The sequence below is a fragment of the Dermochelys coriacea genome, chromosome 18, assembly GCF_009764565.3.
Source record: "Dermochelys coriacea isolate rDerCor1 chromosome 18, rDerCor1.pri.v4, whole genome shotgun sequence".
Taxonomy (NCBI): Eukaryota; Metazoa; Chordata; order Testudines; family Dermochelyidae; genus Dermochelys; species Dermochelys coriacea.
This window is the reverse complement of record NC_050085.1, coordinates 2,917,920-2,938,284: the sequence shown is the minus strand read 5'-3', so window position 1 is coordinate 2,938,284 and position 20,365 is coordinate 2,917,920. Positions and strand designations below refer to the sequence as shown.

At 42.5% G+C, this 20,365-nt stretch overlaps 1 protein-coding gene across 1 annotated transcript in view; it reads left to right on the top strand.

The window, feature by feature from the left end:
• ZMYND12 (zinc finger MYND-type containing 12) overlaps positions 1–20,365 on the top strand; it is a 54,347-nt gene that overhangs the window by 1,912 nt on the left and 32,070 nt on the right. The window contains exons 2-3 of the mRNA XM_038376740.2: positions 14,380–14,521; positions 19,357–19,528. Coding sequence (XP_038232668.1) covers positions 14,380–14,521; positions 19,357–19,528 — 314 coding nt within the window. The remainder of the gene's footprint in view (positions 1–14,379; positions 14,522–19,356; positions 19,529–20,365) is intronic.

Here is a 20,365-nt window from a genome sequence, read left to right as displayed (position 1 = left end):
AAGGTGTAGAGTGGGGGGGGGGGGCAGAGCAAGGGCAGGAAGAGGTAGGGGGAACTTGGGGGAAGGGGTAGAGTGGGTGTCGAGCACCCCCCCCCTTGGTAGACTGGAAGTAGAGCTGCCAATATCCAGTGGCTGGAAGCTGAAGTTAGGTAAATTCAGACCATGGTGTAAATTTTTAGCCATGAGCGTAATTAATAGTTGGAACAATTTACCAAGGGTTGTGATGGATTCTCCATCACTGGAAATGTTTAAATCAAAATTGGATGTTTTTCTAAAAGATATGGTCACTTCAAACAAGAGGTCAGATTAGTTAAGCATAATTGTTCTTTCTGGACTTATAGTCTATGAATTAAAATTGTAATTTAAAGTCCTGAGCTAGACCTACAAACTCCTTAACAGACGGTACTCTGGCTGCCTCAGCCACCATTTCTGTGACTTTTCAAGATGGCTGTACTACACAGGAGCGGTTCAGCAGGAGGAATGTCCATTGAAACTAGGGTCCCCAAACTTTTCTCGTCATGCTCCCCCTTACCCTTATCTGCCCTCCCCTTGGGAACTGGGGCCAGGAGTGGGGCTGGGGGGAGCACAGATGGGTAAGGGAGGGCCACAGATGGGGGCGGTGCTGGGACCGGGAGTGGAGCCAGGGGCTGGGGCAGAGCAGGGCTGGGTGGCGCTCCCTCCCCACTCCCCCATGGGGGCTGACCTGGGCCCTGCCGTACCCCCCTGAACATTCCACCATGCCGCCTAGGGGTGTGTCCCACAGTTTGGGGACTGCTGGTTTAGACTACCAGACTTGGTAGGCAGAGCATTCCTAGTGGCAAGACCACAGCTATGGAACTCTGCCAAAATGACACTTAAATTCATACATCTCTATATGGAGGTGTATGGAGCAGGGTGGATTGATTTAACTCACTGATTTTAATCATGATTTAAGGCAGCAATCAGGAAACTTTGATTTAAATAATTGAATATAATAGTGTACTGCATTTGTATTTTTTTAGTTATTTTTCTAAAGAAAGGTTGTTTCTCATTGGTTGATAATCATTGCAACATGCTGATTTCTGATTAAATATAGCCTAGGATGATTTAGTTGGGGATTGGTCCTACTTTGAGCAGCGGGTTGGACTAAATGACCTCCTGCGTTCCCTTCCAACCCTGAGATTCTATGATTCTGTGCATTAAATGTGCTTTTTGTTGTTGTTGCTAATCACTTTACCTATACGCATTTATTTAATATTTACTTAAGATACTCAGATTTTTAATTTTTACATTTTTATTTTGTTTGAAAATGGTGACTGGTCTATTTCTTATTTATTAGATGATTAATTTTTACTTGTGATTTATATAAAGCTCTATTTGAATAGAAATTCAATTAAAAATACAGAACGTTGGTTTTTTTAGTCAAATAAAACTACTTAAAAATGCTGGGGAAAATTATCAAAAAGTTTATCAAAAATGTTTTGCATTTAAAACTAACTGATTTATCAAACAAAGATACAGTTATGAACTGACCCGATTTTAGAATTAGTAGATTCTCTTACACTTAGATTTTATTCGTAGATTGAAAGAAGAAAAGTTTTTCTGCTTTTTCGACTCTCGATCACTGTCTCAACTTTTAATGAACTAGTCATTGAACTCAGCTAGCTGAATCGACTGAAATGAAGCAGATATTCTCTGTGCATCCTCAGAAGAGGTTACTGCTTTCAGAAGCTGGTTTAGCACTTCAACAAACTCTGATTCCACATGCTTAGTGACTTCCACCAGTTCAGTGATTTGACTTTTTTTTAAAACTTGGTAGTAAACATGTAGTGCTTAATACTATTGTTAGTATTCAATTAAAATGATTTTCATTGAGTATAATACATTTAGGCTTATAATTTAATTTTAAAAATAAACATATTTAACTTAAAAAAATATGATATGAATAAAAACTGGTTTTCAATTTTTTTTAAATCACTAATTTTTATCCACCCCGGTATGATGAGAAAATACCATTTTTGTTGAACTCTGATACTTCAGAAGAAAAAAAATCAGCACCAAAATCCTGATCCTACAAATACTTAAGTGCATTCTTGACTTCAAGCATCTGAAGTTTCATTGACTTCAGTAAAATACAAGTTAAAGGTAATCATATGAATAAGTATTTGCAGGCTTGGTGCCTTAATATAATAGAAATATGCATCCGGTGAAGTGAGCTGTAGCTCACGAAAGCTTATGCTCTAATAAATTTGTTAGTTTCTAAGGTGCCACAAGTACTCCTTTTCTTTTTACAAAAGAGGAGTAACTGTTGTTATGCCATTTATTCGGTGGGATAATGTGCTCACAGAAAGTTGAAACAATTTGCCTGAAAGCAGTGTGACCTAATGGATAAGCCATGAATTTGTAAAAAATTATACAGAATGGACCAGTAACATAATATATTGATCACTATATTAAAATAAAAGGTTAGAAGCTTATAGCCAAATGCAGTTACCAAGCAATGCTCTTGGCCAATGAGGCTAACTGGGTGTCCAGAAACAGTGGGGGTTTGAACAGTATTCTTAGTTTTTGAAGCTACATTACAAATGACAGGCAAACTGTCTTAATCTGAAGTTACTTCTGCCAATTTTTGTTGCTTACTCCAACCAATAAGCATCATCTTTGTCCAGTCCTCTCCCTTAGATGCTGAACAGGTCATTCCACTTCACCAACTAATTTGGATGAGATGGGAGTCTGTGGATGGGTGTCATTACATACTGGAAACGTCAGAGCCCCTATTTTTCCACTAATCCTTAGAACATAAGAATATAAGACTGGCTATACTGAGTCAGACCAAACGTCCATCCAACCCAGTATCCTGTCTACTGACCGTGGCCAATGCCAGGTGCCCGAGAGGAAGTGAACCTAACAGGTAATGATCTAGTGATCTCTCTCCTGCCATCCATTTCCACCCTCTGACAAACAGAGGCTAGGGACACCATTCCTTACCCATCCTGGCTAATAGCCGTAAATGGACTTAACCTCCATGAATTTATCCAGTTCTCTTTTAAACCCTGTTTTAGTCCTAGTCTTCACAACCTCCTCAGGCAAGGAGTTACTGACTGTGCACTGAGTGAAGAAGAACTTCCTTTTATTTGTTTTAAACCTGCTACCCATTATTTTCATTTGGTGGCTCCTAGTTCTTATATTATGGGAACAAGTGAATAACTTTTCCTTATTCACTTTCTCCACACCACTCATGATTTTATATATCTCTAACCCCCCTTAGTCTCCTCTTTTCCAAGCTGAAAAGTCCTAGCCTCTTTAATCTCTCCGCATATGGGACCCGTTCCAAACCCCTAATCATTTTAGTTGCCCTTTTCTGAACCTTTTCTAATGCCAGTATATCTTTTTTGAGATGAGGGGACCACATCTGTATGCACTATTCAAGATGTGAGCGTACCATGGATTTATATAAGGGCAATAAGATATTCTCTGTCTTATTCTCTATCCCCTTTTTAATGATTCCTAACATCCCGTTTGCTTTTTTGACTGCCGTTGTACACTGCGTGGACGTCTTAAGAGAACTATTCACAATGACTCCAAGATCTTTCTCCTGATTAGTTGTAGCTAAATTGTTATACCAATAAAATAAAAACCAGCAGGATCTTATTAAAGGGGAAAAGGCAAAATGCCACATTTATTGTGAATACAGAAAGAATCTTGGTAAGCAGTTAGTTATAGCTATAACATTTCATTCAATTTCATGTTTATTCACACATTCATTCATACACACACACACACACAGGTTCTGCAAGGTTGTTATCATAGTTACCAGCCTTAGAGTTGCTCATGCCAAGCCATTGGCTAGGTGGCCTGGACATGAGGAGGGAGCAGGGCCTTGTCAGATGTTCATCTGATGCTCCTGGAAGTTGATTTGCAGAATCAGACCCCAAAGTTCTCACTTTCTAGAGTCCATTTTTATAGGAATTTCTTCCTATGCCAGTCTATGGGAATTGCTTCTTCATGCTGTTGCTGAATCAATCAGCAGATGGCACATTCCTGACAGCTATGTGCTGCCAGATGTTATCTTGTTCTTTGGTTCTCCCATCCTTGAGGCTGTTGGGTGGATTCCAGTCTGCTCTCCGGGCGTCCTTTGGTTATTTCCACTTGACGCCTTCTTCAGCCGATGGACACTGGATTCTTAGGCTGGTACCTCCCTGGTCATTCAGTTATTATCCACACCGAGCATCCATCCACATTCATCCTTTATCTCTATTTTAATCACAATTGTTAACAAAGCGAGATGAATACAACAAAAGGGCGGGGAGTCTCTGGGTGCTGTTTCTTTTGTTACAGAGTATTGCTTTGAGTCTTTCTCTCTGTGAGTAAAAAAGAAAAGGAGTACTTGTGGACAGAGTTTTTGAATGTTATAATTCTTGATGTCCGATTAGTGTCCATTTATTCTTTTACTTGGAGTCTGTCCACATATCTATTCAGGGGATACCATCATAGGGCCTAATCACATCAGCCACACTATCAGAGGCTCGTTCACCTGCGCATCTACCAATGTGATATATGCCATCATGTGCCAGCAATGGCCCTCTGCCATGTGCATTGGTCAAACTGGACAGTCTCTACGTAAAAGAATGGACACTAATCGGACATCAAGAATTATAACATTCAAAAACCAGTCGGCAAACACTTCAATCTCTCCAGTCACTCGATTACAGACCTGAGAGTAGCTATCCTTCAACAAAATAACTTCAAAAACAGACTCCAACGAGAGACTGCTGAATTGGAATTAATTTGCAAACTGGATACAATTAACTTAGGCTTGAATAGAGACTGGGAATGGATGAGTCATTACACAAAGTAAAACTATTTCCCCATGGTATTTCTCCCTCCCACCCCACCCCCACTGTCCCTCTGATATTCTTGTTAACTGCTGGAATTAGCCTACCTTGCTTGTCACCATGAAAGGTTTTCCTCCTTTCCCCCCCCTGCTGCTGGTGATGGCTTATCTTAAGTGATCACTCTCCTTACAGTGTGTATGATAAACCCATTGTTTCATGTTCTCTGTGTGTGTGTGTGTATGTATATAAATCTCTCCTCTGCTTTTTCCACCAAATGCATCCGATGAAGTGAGCTGTAGCTCACGAAAGCTTATGCTCTAATAAATTTGTTAGTCTCTAAGGTGCCACAAGTACTCCTTTTCTTCTTGAGCAGTTTAGTATCATCTGCAAACTTTGCCACCTCACTGTTTACCGCTTTCTCCAGATCATTTATGAATAGGTTGAATAGGATTGGTCCTAGGACTGACCCTTGGGGAACATGACTAGTTACCCCTCTCCATTCTGAAAATTTACCATTTATTCCTACCCTTTATTCTCTGTCTTTTAACCAGTTCTCAATCCATAAAAGGATCTTCCCTCTTATGCCATGACAACTTAATTTACGGAAGAGCCTTTGGTGAGGAACCTTATCAAAGGTGTTCTGAAAATCTAAGGACACTATGTCCACTGGATCCCCCTTGTCCATATGTTTGTTGACCCCTGCAAAGAACTCTAATAATTTAGTAAGACACGATCTCCCTTTACAAAAACAATGTTGACTTTTGCGCAACAATTTATGTTCTTCTATGTGTCTCACAATTTTATTCTTTACTATTGTTTCAACTAATTTGCCCGGTATTGGCATTAGACTTACCGGTCTCTTATTGCTAGGATCATCTCTAGAGCCCTTCTTAAATATTGGTGTTACATTATCTATCTTCCAGTCATTGGGTACAGAAGCTGATTTAAAGGACAGGTTACAAACCGTAGTTGTTAATTCCGCAATTTCACATTTGAGTTCTTTCAGAACTCTTGGGTGAATGCCATCTGGTCCCGGTGACTTGTTACTGTTAAGTTTCTCAGTTAATTCCAAAACCTCCTCTATTGTCACTTCAATCTGTGACAATTCCTCAGGTATGTCACCTACAAAAGACAGCTCAGGTTTGGGAATCTCCCTAACATCCTCAGCCGTGAAGACTGAAGCAAAGAATTCATTTAGTTTCTCCACAATGACTTTATCGTCTTTAGGTGCTCCTTTTGTATCTCGATCTGCCCCACTGGTTGTTTAGCAGGCTTCCTGCTTCTGATGTACTTAAAAACATTTTGTTATTACCTTTGAGTTTTTGGCTAGCTGTTCTTCAAACTCCTTTTTGGCTTTTCTTATTACATTTTTACCTTTAATTTGGCAGTGTTTATGCTCCTTTCTATTTACCTCACTAGGATTTGACTTCCACTTTTTAAAAGATGCCTTTTTATCTCTCACTGCTTCTTCTACCTGGTTGTTAAGCCACGGTGGCTCTTTTTTAGTTCTTTTACTGTGTTTTTTGATTTGGGATGTACATTTAAGTTGAGCCTCTATTATGGTGTCTTTGAAAAGTGTCCATGCAGCTTGCAGGGATTTCACTCTAGTCACTGTACCTTTTAATTTCCGTTTAACTAACCTCCTCATTTTTGCATAGTTCCCCTTTCTGAAATTAAATGCCACAGTGTTGGGCTGTTGAGGTGTTTTTCCCACCATAGGAATGTTAAATGTTGTTATATTATGGTCACTATTTCCAAGCGGTCCTGTTATAGTTACCTCTTGGACCAGATCCTGCACTCCACTCTGGACTAGATTGAGAGTTGCCTCTCCCCTTGTGGGTTTGTGTACCAGCTGCTCCAAGAAGCAGTCATTTAAAGTATCGAGAAATTTTGTCTCTGCATTTTGTCCTGAGGTGACATGTACCCAGTCAATATGGGGATAATTGAAATTCCCCACTATTATTGAGTTTTTTATTTTGATAGCCTCTCTAATCTCCCTTAGCATTTCATCGTCACTATCACTGTCCTGATCAGGTGGTCGATAATAGATCCCTACTGTTATATTCTTATTAGAGCATGGAATTACTAGCCATAGAGATTCTATGGAACATGTGGATTCATTTAAGATTTTTATTTCATTTGATTCTACAAATGAAATAAAAATTTCATTCAATTTCATTTCTTTCTAATGGCTTCCTTCTTCTGCCCCAAGTGTGGGTATGAAAGTGAGGAAGGAGGTACAAATTAGTCAATAAATCATAGTTATGAACAAGGAATGGATAATATCTCACCCGGCCATCTATAGCATGGTTAGTCTGCTGCACAGTCTTCTTTCTCTATATTCTTCCACAGGTTCCAACTACTTCCAGAGGCAAACCAATAACACATTTTTTCCCTAATGAGAGAGGTGTTTCCTAACAATAAATCAAAGGAGGTAATGGGCAGTCCGTGACAAGTCTCTTTATTTCTAATTCCAGCCCAAAGACTCAATCTAGAATTCACTTACTCATTTTTTTTGCTGAAGTGGAGTTAAGGTTGCTGCTGCCTAACAGGGTTTTCTGCTCCCAATACCTTTCTGAACGTGGGATTTTAAAGCCCCAAACTCAAACATTAGAAAACAGTTAAGCTTTCCCCGCATACTCCCAAAAAGAGCATTACTGTTAAAAAATCAGGACATGCCCAGTTAAGAATTATAGAATAATAAGGTTAGAAGGAACTGCAAAAGTCATGTAATCTAACCTCCTGCCGATATGCTGGATTTGTTGTGTCTAAACCAACCAAGACAGACGGCTATCCAGCCTCCTTTTGAAAGCCTCCAGTGAAGGAGCTTCCACAATCTTCCGAGGAGTCTGTTCCATTTTCCTGCTGTTCTTTAAGATAGGAAGATTTTTCTGAGATTTAATCAAAATGTGCTCTGCTGAAGTTTGAACCAATTGCCTCTTATCCTGCCTTCTGAGGCAAAAGAGAAAAAAATTTCTACATCTCCTTTTGTGGCAGCTTTTCAAGTTTATGAAGATCGCTATAATATATTCTCCTCCCCCTCCATCTCCTCTTTTTCAAACTAAACATACCCCGTTCCTTCAGCATTTGCTTGTATGTTTTGCATTCCATCCATTTGATCATCTTTGTCATTTGCCTCTGGATGCTTTCCAGTTTCTCTAAATCATTTCTATACATTTGGTGACCAAAACTGGGACATAGAACTCCAGCTGAGGCCTAACCAGCGCTGAGTAGAGCAGTACTATCACCTCCCATTACTTGCATGTTATGCCTCTGTTAATGCAACCTACAATTGCATTTGCTTTTTTTGCAATAGCATCGCATTGCTGACTTATGTTGTGGTTGTGATGCACCACAACTCACAGATCTTTCTCACCAGTGGTGCTGCCGAGCTAGTTCTCTCCCATTCTGTATGTGTCTATTTGGTTTTTCTTCCCTAAGCCCTGGTCTACACTAGGTATTGAGGTCGAATTTAGCAGCGTTAAATCGATGTAACCCTGCACCCATCCATATGACGAAGCCCTTTTTTCGACTTAAAGGGCTCTTAAAATCGATTTCCTTACTCCACCCCCGACAAGGGGATTAGCGTTGAAATCGGTTTTGCTGGGTCGAATTTGGGGTACTGTGGACGCAATTGGATGGTATTGGCCTCCGGGAGCTATCCCAGAGTGCTCCATTGTGACCGCTTGGGACAGCACTCTCAACTCAGATGCACTGACCAGGTAGACAGGAAAAGGCCCGCGAACTTTTGAATTTCAATTTCCTGTTTGGCCAGTGTGGCAAGCTGCAGGTGACCATGCAGAGCTCATCAGCAGAAGTGACCATGATGGAGTCCCAGAATTGCAAAACAGCTCCAGCATGGACCGAATGGGAGGTACAGGATCTGATCGCTGTATGGGGAGAGGAATCCGTGCTATCAGAACTACGTTCCAGTTTTCGAAATGCCAAAACATTTGTGAAAATCTCCAGGGCAGGAAGGACAGAGGCCATAATAGGGACCCGAAGTAGTGCCGCGTGAAACTTAAGAAGCTGAGGCAAGCCTACCAGAAAACCAGAGAGAGGCGAACGGCCGCTCCAAGTAAGAGCCCCAAACTTGCCGCTTCTATGATGAGCTGCATGCCATTTTAGGGGGTTCAGCCACCACAACCCCAGCCGTGTTGTTCAACTCCTTCAATGGAGATGGAGGCAACATGGAAGCAGGTTTTGGGGACGAGGAAGACCATGATGAGAGGGTTGTAGATAGCTCACAGCAAACAAGCGGAGAAACCGGTTTTCCCGACAGCCAGGAACTGTTTCTCACCCTGGACCTGGAGCCAGTACCCCCCAAACCCACCCAAGGCTGCCTCCCGGACCCACCAGGCGGAGAAGGGACCTCTGGTGAGTGTACCTTTTAAAATACTATACAAGGTTTAAAAGCCAGCATGTTTAATGATTAATTTGCCCTGGCATTCGTGGCTCTCCTGGATATACCCCCAAAGCCTTTGCAAAAGGTTTCTGGGGAGGGCAGCCTTATTCCATCCACTGTGGTAGGACACTTTACCACTCCAGACCAGTAGCACGTACTCAGGAATCATTGTAGAACAAAGCATTGCAGTGTGTTTGCTTGTGTTCAAACAACATCTGTTCTTTATCTCTCTGTATTATCCTCAGGAGAGTGATATTATTCATGGTCACCTGGTTGAAATAGGGTGCTTTTCTTAAGGGGACATTCAGAAGTGCCCGTTCCTGCTGGGCTGTTTGCCTATGGCTGAACAGAAATGTTCCCCGCTGTTAGCCACGCGGAGGGGGGAGGCAAAATGCGACCTTGTAACGAAAGCACATGTGCTATGTATGTAATGTTAACAGCAAGGTTTACTGTGAAAGAGTGTACCCATTGTTCTATAAAATGTGTCTTTTCAAATACCACTCTCCCTTTTTTTTCTCCACCAGCTGCATGTGTTTCAAGGATCACAGGATCTTCTCCTTCCCAGAGGCTAGCGAAGATTAGAAGATGAAAAAACGCACTCGCGATGAAATATTCTCTGAGCTCATGCTGTCCTCCCACACTGACAGAGCACAGACGAATGCATGGAGGCAGACAATGTCAGAGTGCAGGAAAGCACAAAATGACCGGGAGGAGAGGTGGCAGGCTGAAGAGAGGGCTGAAGCTGAAAGGTGGCGGTAGCATGATGAGAGGAGGCAGGATTCAATGCTGAGGCTGCTGGAGGATCAAACTAATATGCTCCAGCGTATGGTTGAGCTGCAGGAAAGGCAGCAGGAGCACAGACCGCCGCTACAGCCCCTGTGTAATCAACCACTCTCCTCCCCAAGTTCCATAGCCTCCTCACCCAGATGCCCAAGAACGAGGTGGAGGGGCCTCTGGCCACCCAGCCACTGCACCACAGAGGATTGCCCAAGTAGCAGAAGGCTGGCATTCAATAAGTTTTAAACTTTTAAAGTGCTGTGTGGCCTTGTCCTTCCCTTCTCCACCACCCCTCCTGGGCTACCTTGGTAATTATTCCCCTATTTGTGTGATGAATTAATAAAGAATGCATGAATGTGAAGCAACAATGACTTTATTGCCTCTGCAAGCGGTGATTGAAGGGAGATGGGGAGGGTGGTTAGCTTACAGGGAAGTAGAGTGAACCAAGGGGCGGGGGGTTTCATCAAGGAGAAACAAACAGAACTTTCACACTGTAGCCTGGTGAGTCATGAAACTGGTTTTCAAAGCTTCTCTGATGCGCACCGTGCCCTCCTGTGCTCTTCTTCTAACTGCCCTGTTGTCTGGCTGTGCGTAAGCAGCAGCCTGGCGATTTGCCTCAACCTCCCACCCCGCCATAAACATCTCCCCCTTACTCTCACAGATATTGTGGAGCGCACAGCAAGCAGTAATAACAGTTGGAATATTGGTTTCACTGAGGTCTAAACGAGTCAGTAAACTGCACCAGCGTGCTTTTAAATGTCCAAATGCACATTCTACCACCATTCTGCACGTGCTCAGCCTGTAGTTGAACAGGTCCTGACTACTCTCCAGGCTGCCTATGTATGGCTTCATGAGCCATGGTATTAAGGGGTAGGCTGGGTCCCCAAGGATAACTATAGGCATTTCAACATCCCCAACAGTTATTTTCTGGTCTGGGAAGAAAGTCCCTTCCTGCAGCTTTTGAAACAGACCAGAGTTCCTGAAGATGCGAGCGTCATGTACCTTTCCCGGCCATCCCATGTTGATGTTAGTGAAATGTCCCTTGTGATCCACCAGTGCTTGCAGCACTATTGAAAAGTACCCCTTGTGGTTTATGTACTCGCTGGCTTGGTGCTCCGGTGCCAAGATAGGGATATGGGTTCCGTCTATGGCCCCACCACAGTTCGGGAATCCCATTGCAGCAAAGCCATCCACTATGACCTGCACATTTCCCAGAGTCACTACCCTTGATATCAGGAGATCTTTGATTGCGTTGGCTACTTGCATCACAGCAGCCCCCACAGTAGATTTGCCCACTCCAAATTGATTCTGACTGACTGGTAGCTGTCTGGCGTTGCAAGCTTCCACAGGGCTATTGCTACTCGCTTCTCAACTGTGAGGGCTGCTCTCGTCTTGGTATTCTTGTGCCACAGGGCAGGGGAAAGCAAGTCACAAAATTCCATGAAAGTGTCCTTACGCATGCGAAAGTTTCGCAGCCACTGGGAATCGTCCCAGACCCACAACACTATACGGTCCCACCAGTCTCTGCTTGTTTCCCGAGCCCAGAATCGGCGTTCCACTGCATGAACCTGCTCCATTACCACCAGGATGTCAAAATTGCCAGGGCCCATACTTTGAGAGAAGTCTGTGTCCATGTCCTCATCACTCTCGTCACCGCGCTGACGTCGCCTGCTCACCCAGTTTCGCTTTGCCAGGTTCTGGTGCTGCATATACTGCTGGATAATGCGTGTGGTGTTTAATGTACTCCTAATTGCCAAAGTGATCTGAGCAGGCTCCATGCTTGCCGTGGTATGGCGTCTGCACAGAAAAAAGGCGCGGAACGATTGTCTGCTGTTGCCCTGACGGAGGGAGGGGCGACTGATGACATGGCTTACAGGGTTGGCTTACAGGGAAATAAAATCAACAAAGGGGGTGCCTTTGCGAGAAACTGAATGGCTGCCTCAAGGATAGAACTCAAAACTGGGTTTAGCAGGCCGTTGATTTCACAGAGGGAGGGAGGGAGGAGAAAATGAATACAAAACAAATCTGGTCTATTTCTTGTTTTGAGCCACTTCATCTATCTTTATACATCATGCTGGCAGCAGACTGTGCAGTACGACCGCTAGCCATCGTCACCTCCTGGGTGCTCGGCAGAAGACGGTGCAGTATGACTACTGGCCATCGTCTTCTGCTAGCTGCAGATTAAAAGACAGTGCACTGCCGGTAGGACTCAATCGCCATGAGACGAAACAAGGGAAATGACCTGGCTGAGTCACTCCCATGTTTGCCCAGGCGCCCGGTTAAAAGAGCACCCAGGACTACATCGACAATGGCTACCAGTCATACTGCACTGTCGGCTGCCAAAAGGCAATAAACTGCTGCTGTGTAGCAATGCAGTACCATGTCCGCCAGTACCCAGGAGACATACGGTGACGGTTAGCTGAGCGGGCTCCATGCTTGCCGTGGTACGGCTTCTGCACAGGTAACTCAAGAAAAAAGGCACAAAACGATTGCCCTTGCTTTTACCGAGGGAGGGAGGGAAGGGAACGGGGGCGTGACGATATGTACCCAGAACCACCCGTGACAATGTTTTAGCCCCATCAGGCACTGGGATTTCTACCCAGAATTCAAATAGGTGGTGGAGACTGCGGGAACTGTGGGATAGCTACCCACAGTGCAAAGCTCCAGAAGTCGACTGTTGTCTCGGTACTGTGGACACAGTCTGCCGACTACATGTGCTTAGAGCAGGGACACACACACTCGACTGTATAAAAAAGCTTTCTACAAAACCGACTTCTATAAATTCGACCTAATTTCGTAGTGTAGACATACCTAAGTGTAGCACCTTACATTTGTCTTTGTTGAATTTCATTTTATGGTCTATTGCTTAGTTCTCCAATTTGTCAAGATCCCTCTGAATTTTAGCTCTATCTTCCAAAGTATTGGCAACCCCCTCTCGCTTTTCACTCTTGATCAGTGTGCTCTGTATACCTACATCCAGGTCAGTAATAAAAATGTTAAACAATACTGAACCCAGAACAGATCCCTGTGGAACCCCACTTGAGGCTTCCCTCCAATCCGACTTGATTTCATTAATAGTTACTCTTTGTTTTCAGTTATTTAACCAATTGTGTATCCACTTTAGGGTAGTTCTGTCAAGCCTGCATTTCTCCAGGTGCTTCTTCATACACGACATAACCTTTCTCTGCCCCTGTAGGGATGATAAAAACACATACATAAAACATAAATATACAGCATATGAAAAGATGGGAGTTGCCTTACCAAGTTGGGGGTCAGTGCTAACAAGGCCAATTCAATTAGGGTGGATGTGGCCCATTTCAAACAGTTCACAAGAAGGGGGTGAATATCAACAGAGGGAAAATTTCTTTTCATGTGCTGTATATTTATACCTGCCTACTGTATTTTCCACTCCATGCATCTGATGAAGTGGGTTATAGCCCATGAAAGCTTATGCCCAAATAAATTTGTTAGTCTCCAAGGTGTCACAAGGACTCCTCGTTGTTTTTGCTGATACAGACTAACACAGCTACCCCTCTGAAACCTGTAGGGATGATGATAGGCACTACGAACATCACAGTACCATACCTTTTCCTAACAAGAAATGACATTCTCTCTGCATCCATGAGAACTCCAGATCAGGACTCCTATTCATGCAGTGCAACAGAACCATCAGCGTGATCGCAGTAGTAATACTATTATGGGAATAATCGTTGCTGATTGACAGAGATCACACTAGAGATGTTGAGTTGCTTTTCCTTGTTTCCAATTGTATAATCACAATTAAGGATGCTAACGATGCAGTGAGGGGATTGCTTGCAGGTTTGATGGTGAATATTTTCCACTCACTTTTCCACTCACCCGGTAGGGTGTTCATATGGAAAGCAGAGTAGAAACTGTGCCATGGGAATCAGCACCTTAGCTGTGTTTTCCCTACATTTCTTAAGTTGCGGTGTGTGGGGGAGGGTGTTGTCTTACACTAATTTTTTCTTTGGTGATATGCGGGGAGACTTTAACTTAGCAGCTCCCAGTTTTCCAACTTTTGAGATTGGGGTTTTGAAGTTCCACGTTACAAAAGTGTACACAGATCATGAGGCCCTGTTGCATAGCAGCAGCTTTAACTCCACCTTAACAAAGGTTTTGTAAGTGATTTCTACAGAGGGTTCTAACATCTTATGATTTGGCAGAAGAGCACTGCCTTCCTATTTTGGAATCCTGTTGGGAAACTAGATCCTGCCACTGTTACAGACTATTCGTTATGAGTAAGTATTCATTACTGGTGTAAATTCAGTAGAAACTACAGCAGGAATTGACAGAATATACATCTAGAAATGCAATAAAGATTAACAGAGCTTTAAAAAAAGTATTTTCCTCTTATTTTACCAGTGATGTAGATCATCAAAAAGCTGACTGGGTTAGCATCCATGGGAAAATATGCCAATTGTTGATTCCAGTACGTACATCTTTTCCACTTTTCAATTCCGAAAAAGAAAGAAAACATGGCATGGAACAGCTTCTTTACAGGAAGGTATGTAAAAGAAAAAGAGACTATTACTTGAGAGAGCTGTGAAAATAATTAGAATTTTCTTCCTATCTGAATATGTGTTTACGGTATGGAAAACATCTGACTGACATTTAATTAGGTGGGGTTTTTTTTTCATTTTTAGCTGTTGTAACTGAGGCATTTGGGTTTTTTAACAAAATTTAATAACAAAAATTACAACACTGATTAAGTAGAACAACACTTCCTAATCATGTCATACTACTAGAGTGACTAATTAGATTAAAAAAAAAAGAGCCTTCCACTTGCCTTTCCCTCAAATCCATAAAATATTAAGATAGAATGACTCAAAAATAAGATATTATTCTGAACATTGCTAATGCGCCAATCTCTAGTATCTAGGTGAATAGCCGATTACCATAACCCTTGCTAATATGCAGAGAGGATTGTTCTGAACAGTGTGGGTTCAAAAGAAAAAACACTGCCTTTTCAAAATTATGGCTGATATTTTCAAAGCCTCTTAAAAGACTTAAGTGCCTAATTCCTATTGATTTTTAATGGGACTTGGGCACCTGAAAATCCCCACCTGTATCTCAGAATGATCAACAATTCCAGTTCTCCTGATCTGTATTACCATAGGGAGAGACAGAACAGTCAGGTACTCTGTCAGGTATTGTGAACTAGACCTACATGATGTAGCTTTTCTGTGATTAAAGTAATAACTTGAAGTGCACTTACTGACATTGTATACTGAAGGTAGCCTCATCTGTGGAACATGTGCTATCATGTTCACCTGTAGCTGCTATCTGCCTGTGGTTTTGAAAGCTAATGCCGAATTGCATTACAATAGTACATCCTAGAAATCATTATGGCAGGGGTGACTATTACAAAGTCAGTGACTTTATATATTTTTTAAAAGAGGTTTTCAACTTATGAATATTTTGGAGATGGAAAAAGGCACTCCTGAACATTGTCAAAATGTGAGTTTTAAAGTTTAGCTTGTGTCACCTTATAGTCTAACAAATTTATTAGAGCATAAGCTTTCGTGAGCTACAGCTCACTTCATCGGATGCATCCGATGAAGTGAGCTGTAGCTCACGAAAGCTTATGCTCTAATAAATTTGTTAGTCTCTAAGGTGCCACAAGTACTCCTTTTCTTTTTGCGAATACAGACTAACACGGCTGCTACTCTGAAACCAAAGTTTAGCTTGTGATTAAAAACTAACCCCTAAGTTGTGCATTGTATCTATACCCTTTGGGCAGACGCCATCAAAGCACTGAAATGTCATGGAAAAGCAAGACAAGGTGAGTGAAGTAATATCAAGATTCTCTGTACATTTCCTCAGCTCATCCAGCAATCCATGATTATATGTGGAATGAATTGAACCAGAGTTTTTATAAAATCTACAGAACAGCCAAGATATAATTCATATTATTGGGTGCAATGTTCACATGAATTTGCATACTCATCATAACTTAGTTCTAGCCTTTTTTCTAAAGTGACTTCACATACGCATTATGCAACAACTTTGAAAGTATTTCTTATTTATTGCTTTTATAGCAATCAAAATTGTGCTGGGCGCTTTATAAAAAGCACAGAGAGACACATTCTCTGACCCCTTACTTTTCTGACAGGCCTACAGTGAGGTTCGACTACTTCCTAGGAAGAGGAGGCAGACCAGATATTTGACTCTGAGCCAGGGTTTGGATTGCACTGTAGGAAAAATCTACATGGGGTTTAAAAGTTTTTAAATTATATTTCTCTAATTTTCCTCATGGGCTTTGAGGCTTTTGTCAAAACTAAAACACAAATATTTTCTCAGGAGTGGTATAGTTTCCTACCCTCTTTCCTCAGAAATGACAGGCAGTGAGGATAAGCAGAAGGCCAAGTAATTATTCCCCTTGCTCTTGACTTTCCCCCAGGGAAAAAGTTGAAACTCCTTGATGGCACATAGGCGAGGTCTGCACTTGCCTGATTTAGCAGTGCAGGAAAGCTCCACTGCCTGCCAGCTGATGCATAGACAAGGTCTATACTAAGTCAGTTGAGCAGTCTGAAAGGAAGGTTCCATCACTGAAATAAATCTCAGAAGAACAGCCTGGATCCAGGGATAATTTGTGTGGGGTTTTTTTTAAATGCCTGACCTTCCTGAGCACAGGTCTCCCTAATCCCACAGCTTGCAGAGCCAGCAAAAAGGCTTCAAAGGAGTCCCTTGAATCATAAGCGAAAGCAGCATGTCCCCTTTGACAACCACAGAGAAAACATTTCTTCTCCCAACCAGTGTATAGGTGAGCTCTGCATCAAGTTGGGTGAGAAGTCTGTAGAGCACCCACTCCCCAAACTATTTTCGTAGAACATCCTTTTTTTCTTATTTTCTGAACATTCCAACTGTACTGCATATGCTCCTGTATTGTGTGTATATGATACATGCAGAACTAGCACTCCAGCAAAAAAAAAAAAAGCGCTCCGGGACACAGCAAAAACAGATTCTGATTCTGCACATCAAAATACCCTTTGGCCTAAGGAAAGGCTCAGAGCTAGGAGATCACGATTTTGTGTCATTTTTTCCATGGATTTGTGTTAATCTGTGTGCACAGCCTTTTATTATTCAGTAAGTCCTTATATCCCTTTCAAGTATCATTCTCTTCATTTACAGATAAGGTAACAGAGGAGATGAGATTATACAAGGTTACTTCTGGTAGAGCTGGGAATAGAACCAATGTAACATACCCAAGTCTCAACCACTTATAGATAACAACTAACATTACAGTCACTTTTTTACATGAGTGGCTAGTCAAAAGTTGGAGCCCTGGAGATATTCTATTTGGAAGTAGAAATTGATGGAGTCTGGTATTTTCTTTCATGCAGTCTTATTTATTTACAAGGAATGTAAAGCAGAAGGAACAAAGAACAAAAGGAGTAGTTTCTTAACTTACAGCCCCCAAACCTCTTTAACCAACACCAGACCCAAAAGTGTGCTCTCTATCTTTTCCAAGGATCACCATGTGTTTACAGTCTCATGCTCAGCTTTTTTGCCCCTCCCTTTTTCTTGCATAGAATCATAGAAGATTAGGGTTGGAAGAGACCTCAGGAGGTCATCTAGTCCAATCCCCCGCTCAAAGTAGGACCAACCCCAAATAAATCATCCCAGCCAAGGCTTTGTCAAGCCAGGCCTTAAAAACTTCTAAGGATGGAGATTCCACCACCTCCCAAGGTAACCCATTCTAGTGCTTCACCACCCTGCTAGTGAAATAGTGGTTCCTAATATTCAACCTAGACCTCCCGCACTGCAACTTGAGACCATTGCTCCTTGTTCTGTCATCTGCTACCACTGAGAACAGCTGAGCTCCATCCTCTTTGGAACCCCCCTTCAGGTAGTTGAAGGCTGCTATCAAATCCACCCTCACTCTTCTCTTCTGCAGACTAAATAACCCCAGTTCCCTCAGCCTCTCCTCATAAGTCATGTGCCCCAGCCCCCTAATCATTTTTGTTGCCCTCCGCTGGACTCTCTCCAATTTGTCCACATCCCTTCTGTAGTGGGCAGGACCAAAACTGGACGCAATACTCCAGATGTGGCCTCACCAGTGCCAAATAGAGAGGAATAATCACTTCCCTCGATCTGCTGGCAATGCTCCTAATACAGCCCAATATGCCTAATACTAATACAGCCCAATATGCCTTGGCCTTTTGGCAACAAGGGCACACTGCTGACTCATATCCAGCTTCTCGTCCACTGTAATCCGCAGGTCCTTTTCTGCAGAACTGCTGCTTAGCCAGTGGGTCTCCAGTCTGTAGCAGTGCATGGGATTCTGCCTTCCTAAGAGCAGAACTCTGCACTTGTCCTTGTTAAACCTCCTCAGATTTCTTTTGGTCCAATCCTCCAATTTGTCTAGATCACTTGATCCTATCCGTACCCTCCATCGTATATACCTCTCCCCCCACCTTAGTGTAATCTGCGAACTTGCTGAGGGTGCAATTAATCCCATCATTACCATCATTAATAAAGATGTTGAACAAAACCAGCCCCAGGACCAACCTCTGGGGCACTCCGCTGCCAACTAGACATTGAGCCATTGATCACTACCCGTTGAGCCCAACAATCTAGCCAGCTTTCTATCCACCTTATCGTCCATTCATCCAATCCATACTTTTTTAACTTGCTGGCAAGAATACTGTGGGAGACCGTATCAGAAGCTTTGCTAAAGTGAAGATATATCACATCCACTACTTTCCCCATATCTACAAAGCCAGTTATCTCATCATAGAAGGCAATCAGGTTGGTCAGGCATGACTTGTCCTTGGTGAATCCATGTTGACTGTTCCTGATCACCTTCCTCTCCTCCAAGTACTTCAAAATGGATTCCTTGAGGACCTGCTCCATGATTTTGCTGGGGACTGAAGTAAGGCTGACTGGTCTGTAGTTCCCCGGGTTCTCTTTTTCCCCCTTTTTAAAATATGAGCACTATATTTGCCTTTTTCCAATTGTCCTGGACCTCCCCCGATTGTCACCAATTTTCACGAATTTTGTTCTGTCTGTTCTCAGTTTCTGTGTGATCTTTCTTTTCACACAGGTGCACACACCAAACAGTACTTAGCCAGAAGCTCCTGAGTAGGTTCACACACACCTTTTGTCTTAGGTGGGGTGTTATGTAATGTTAACTGAAGGGTGAGTTTACACCTGTCAATCTCAATGGGTTTTAATTCAACCCATAACAGGGTTTCCCATTTGTAACAGTTTACGTAGCAATTGGTTGTAAAGGTAGACGGTGTTTCCAATTGTATACATTGATACAATATTTTCATTTTAGAAATAAGCGTTCATCCTTTGCTCACTCCCATTCCATTGTTAATTTTTCCCCTATAGAAGCACTTAGTTGACCTTACTCACAAAGTGGCCCAGAAGTTTGTGTTTGAAGGAAAACATGAAGAAGCAATTCCTGCAGCTTTACATTCACTGCGTTTCAGCATTGATACCTGTGGCCCAGATTCTATGGAATTAGTTCCTGCTTATCTCATTTTAGCTGAGGCTAGCACTGGTAAGTTTTGCTGAAGCAAATAATATCAATGGTAAATCTAAAACCATAATGTTGGTATGTCACAGATCCACAGGTTTGATGCTATACCCCAAGCTTTGGAACAGTCTCTTGGAGGAACCCCTTCAGTCTCACTCTTCCTTCAGGGTAGACTATGTGGCCTCACTTTCTCCTAATACTGAACCTCCGAGACTTCAGCACTCCTGCTTCACACCGTGAGCTCTGTTCAGCGACTTCAGCTGAGGTAGACTCCTGATAGAGACTTGTATGCTCCTCAGGGATTAATGCACCTCAGCAAGCATTTGCAGTGATACTCAAACAGTGTTGTCAAAACAGTTGGGTTTATTTATCAGCTGGAACACAGCATAGGAAATCTCCAGGTTAGCACAGATAAATGAAGATTAAAACATAAAAAGAAAAGGAGTACTTGTGGCACTTTAGAGACTAACAAATTTATTTAAGCATAAGCTTTCGTGAGTGAGCTATAGCTCACAAAAGCTTATGCTCAAATAAATTTGTTAGTCTCTAAGGTGCCACAAGTACTCCTTTTCTTTTTGCGAATACAGACTTACATGGCTACTACTCTGAAATGGGTTTAAACATAGTTCAAGTATATTCTATTTAGCCCAGAGAGCCCAGCTAGGTTGTAGCAAACTCCATATTCAGGCTTTCTCGCTCTCTCTCTCTGACCTCCTTGGTCAGTTCTCTGTTGATAGCCCCCCAATTACTTGCAGCAGCCAGCTCTTATCTCCCACCTCACACCTTTCCAGTCCTTTGTTGTTGAGCTGGGGTCTTTGCTTTGCTTCACTGTCGAGAGGTAGGGAAATCCATGTCCCTTTC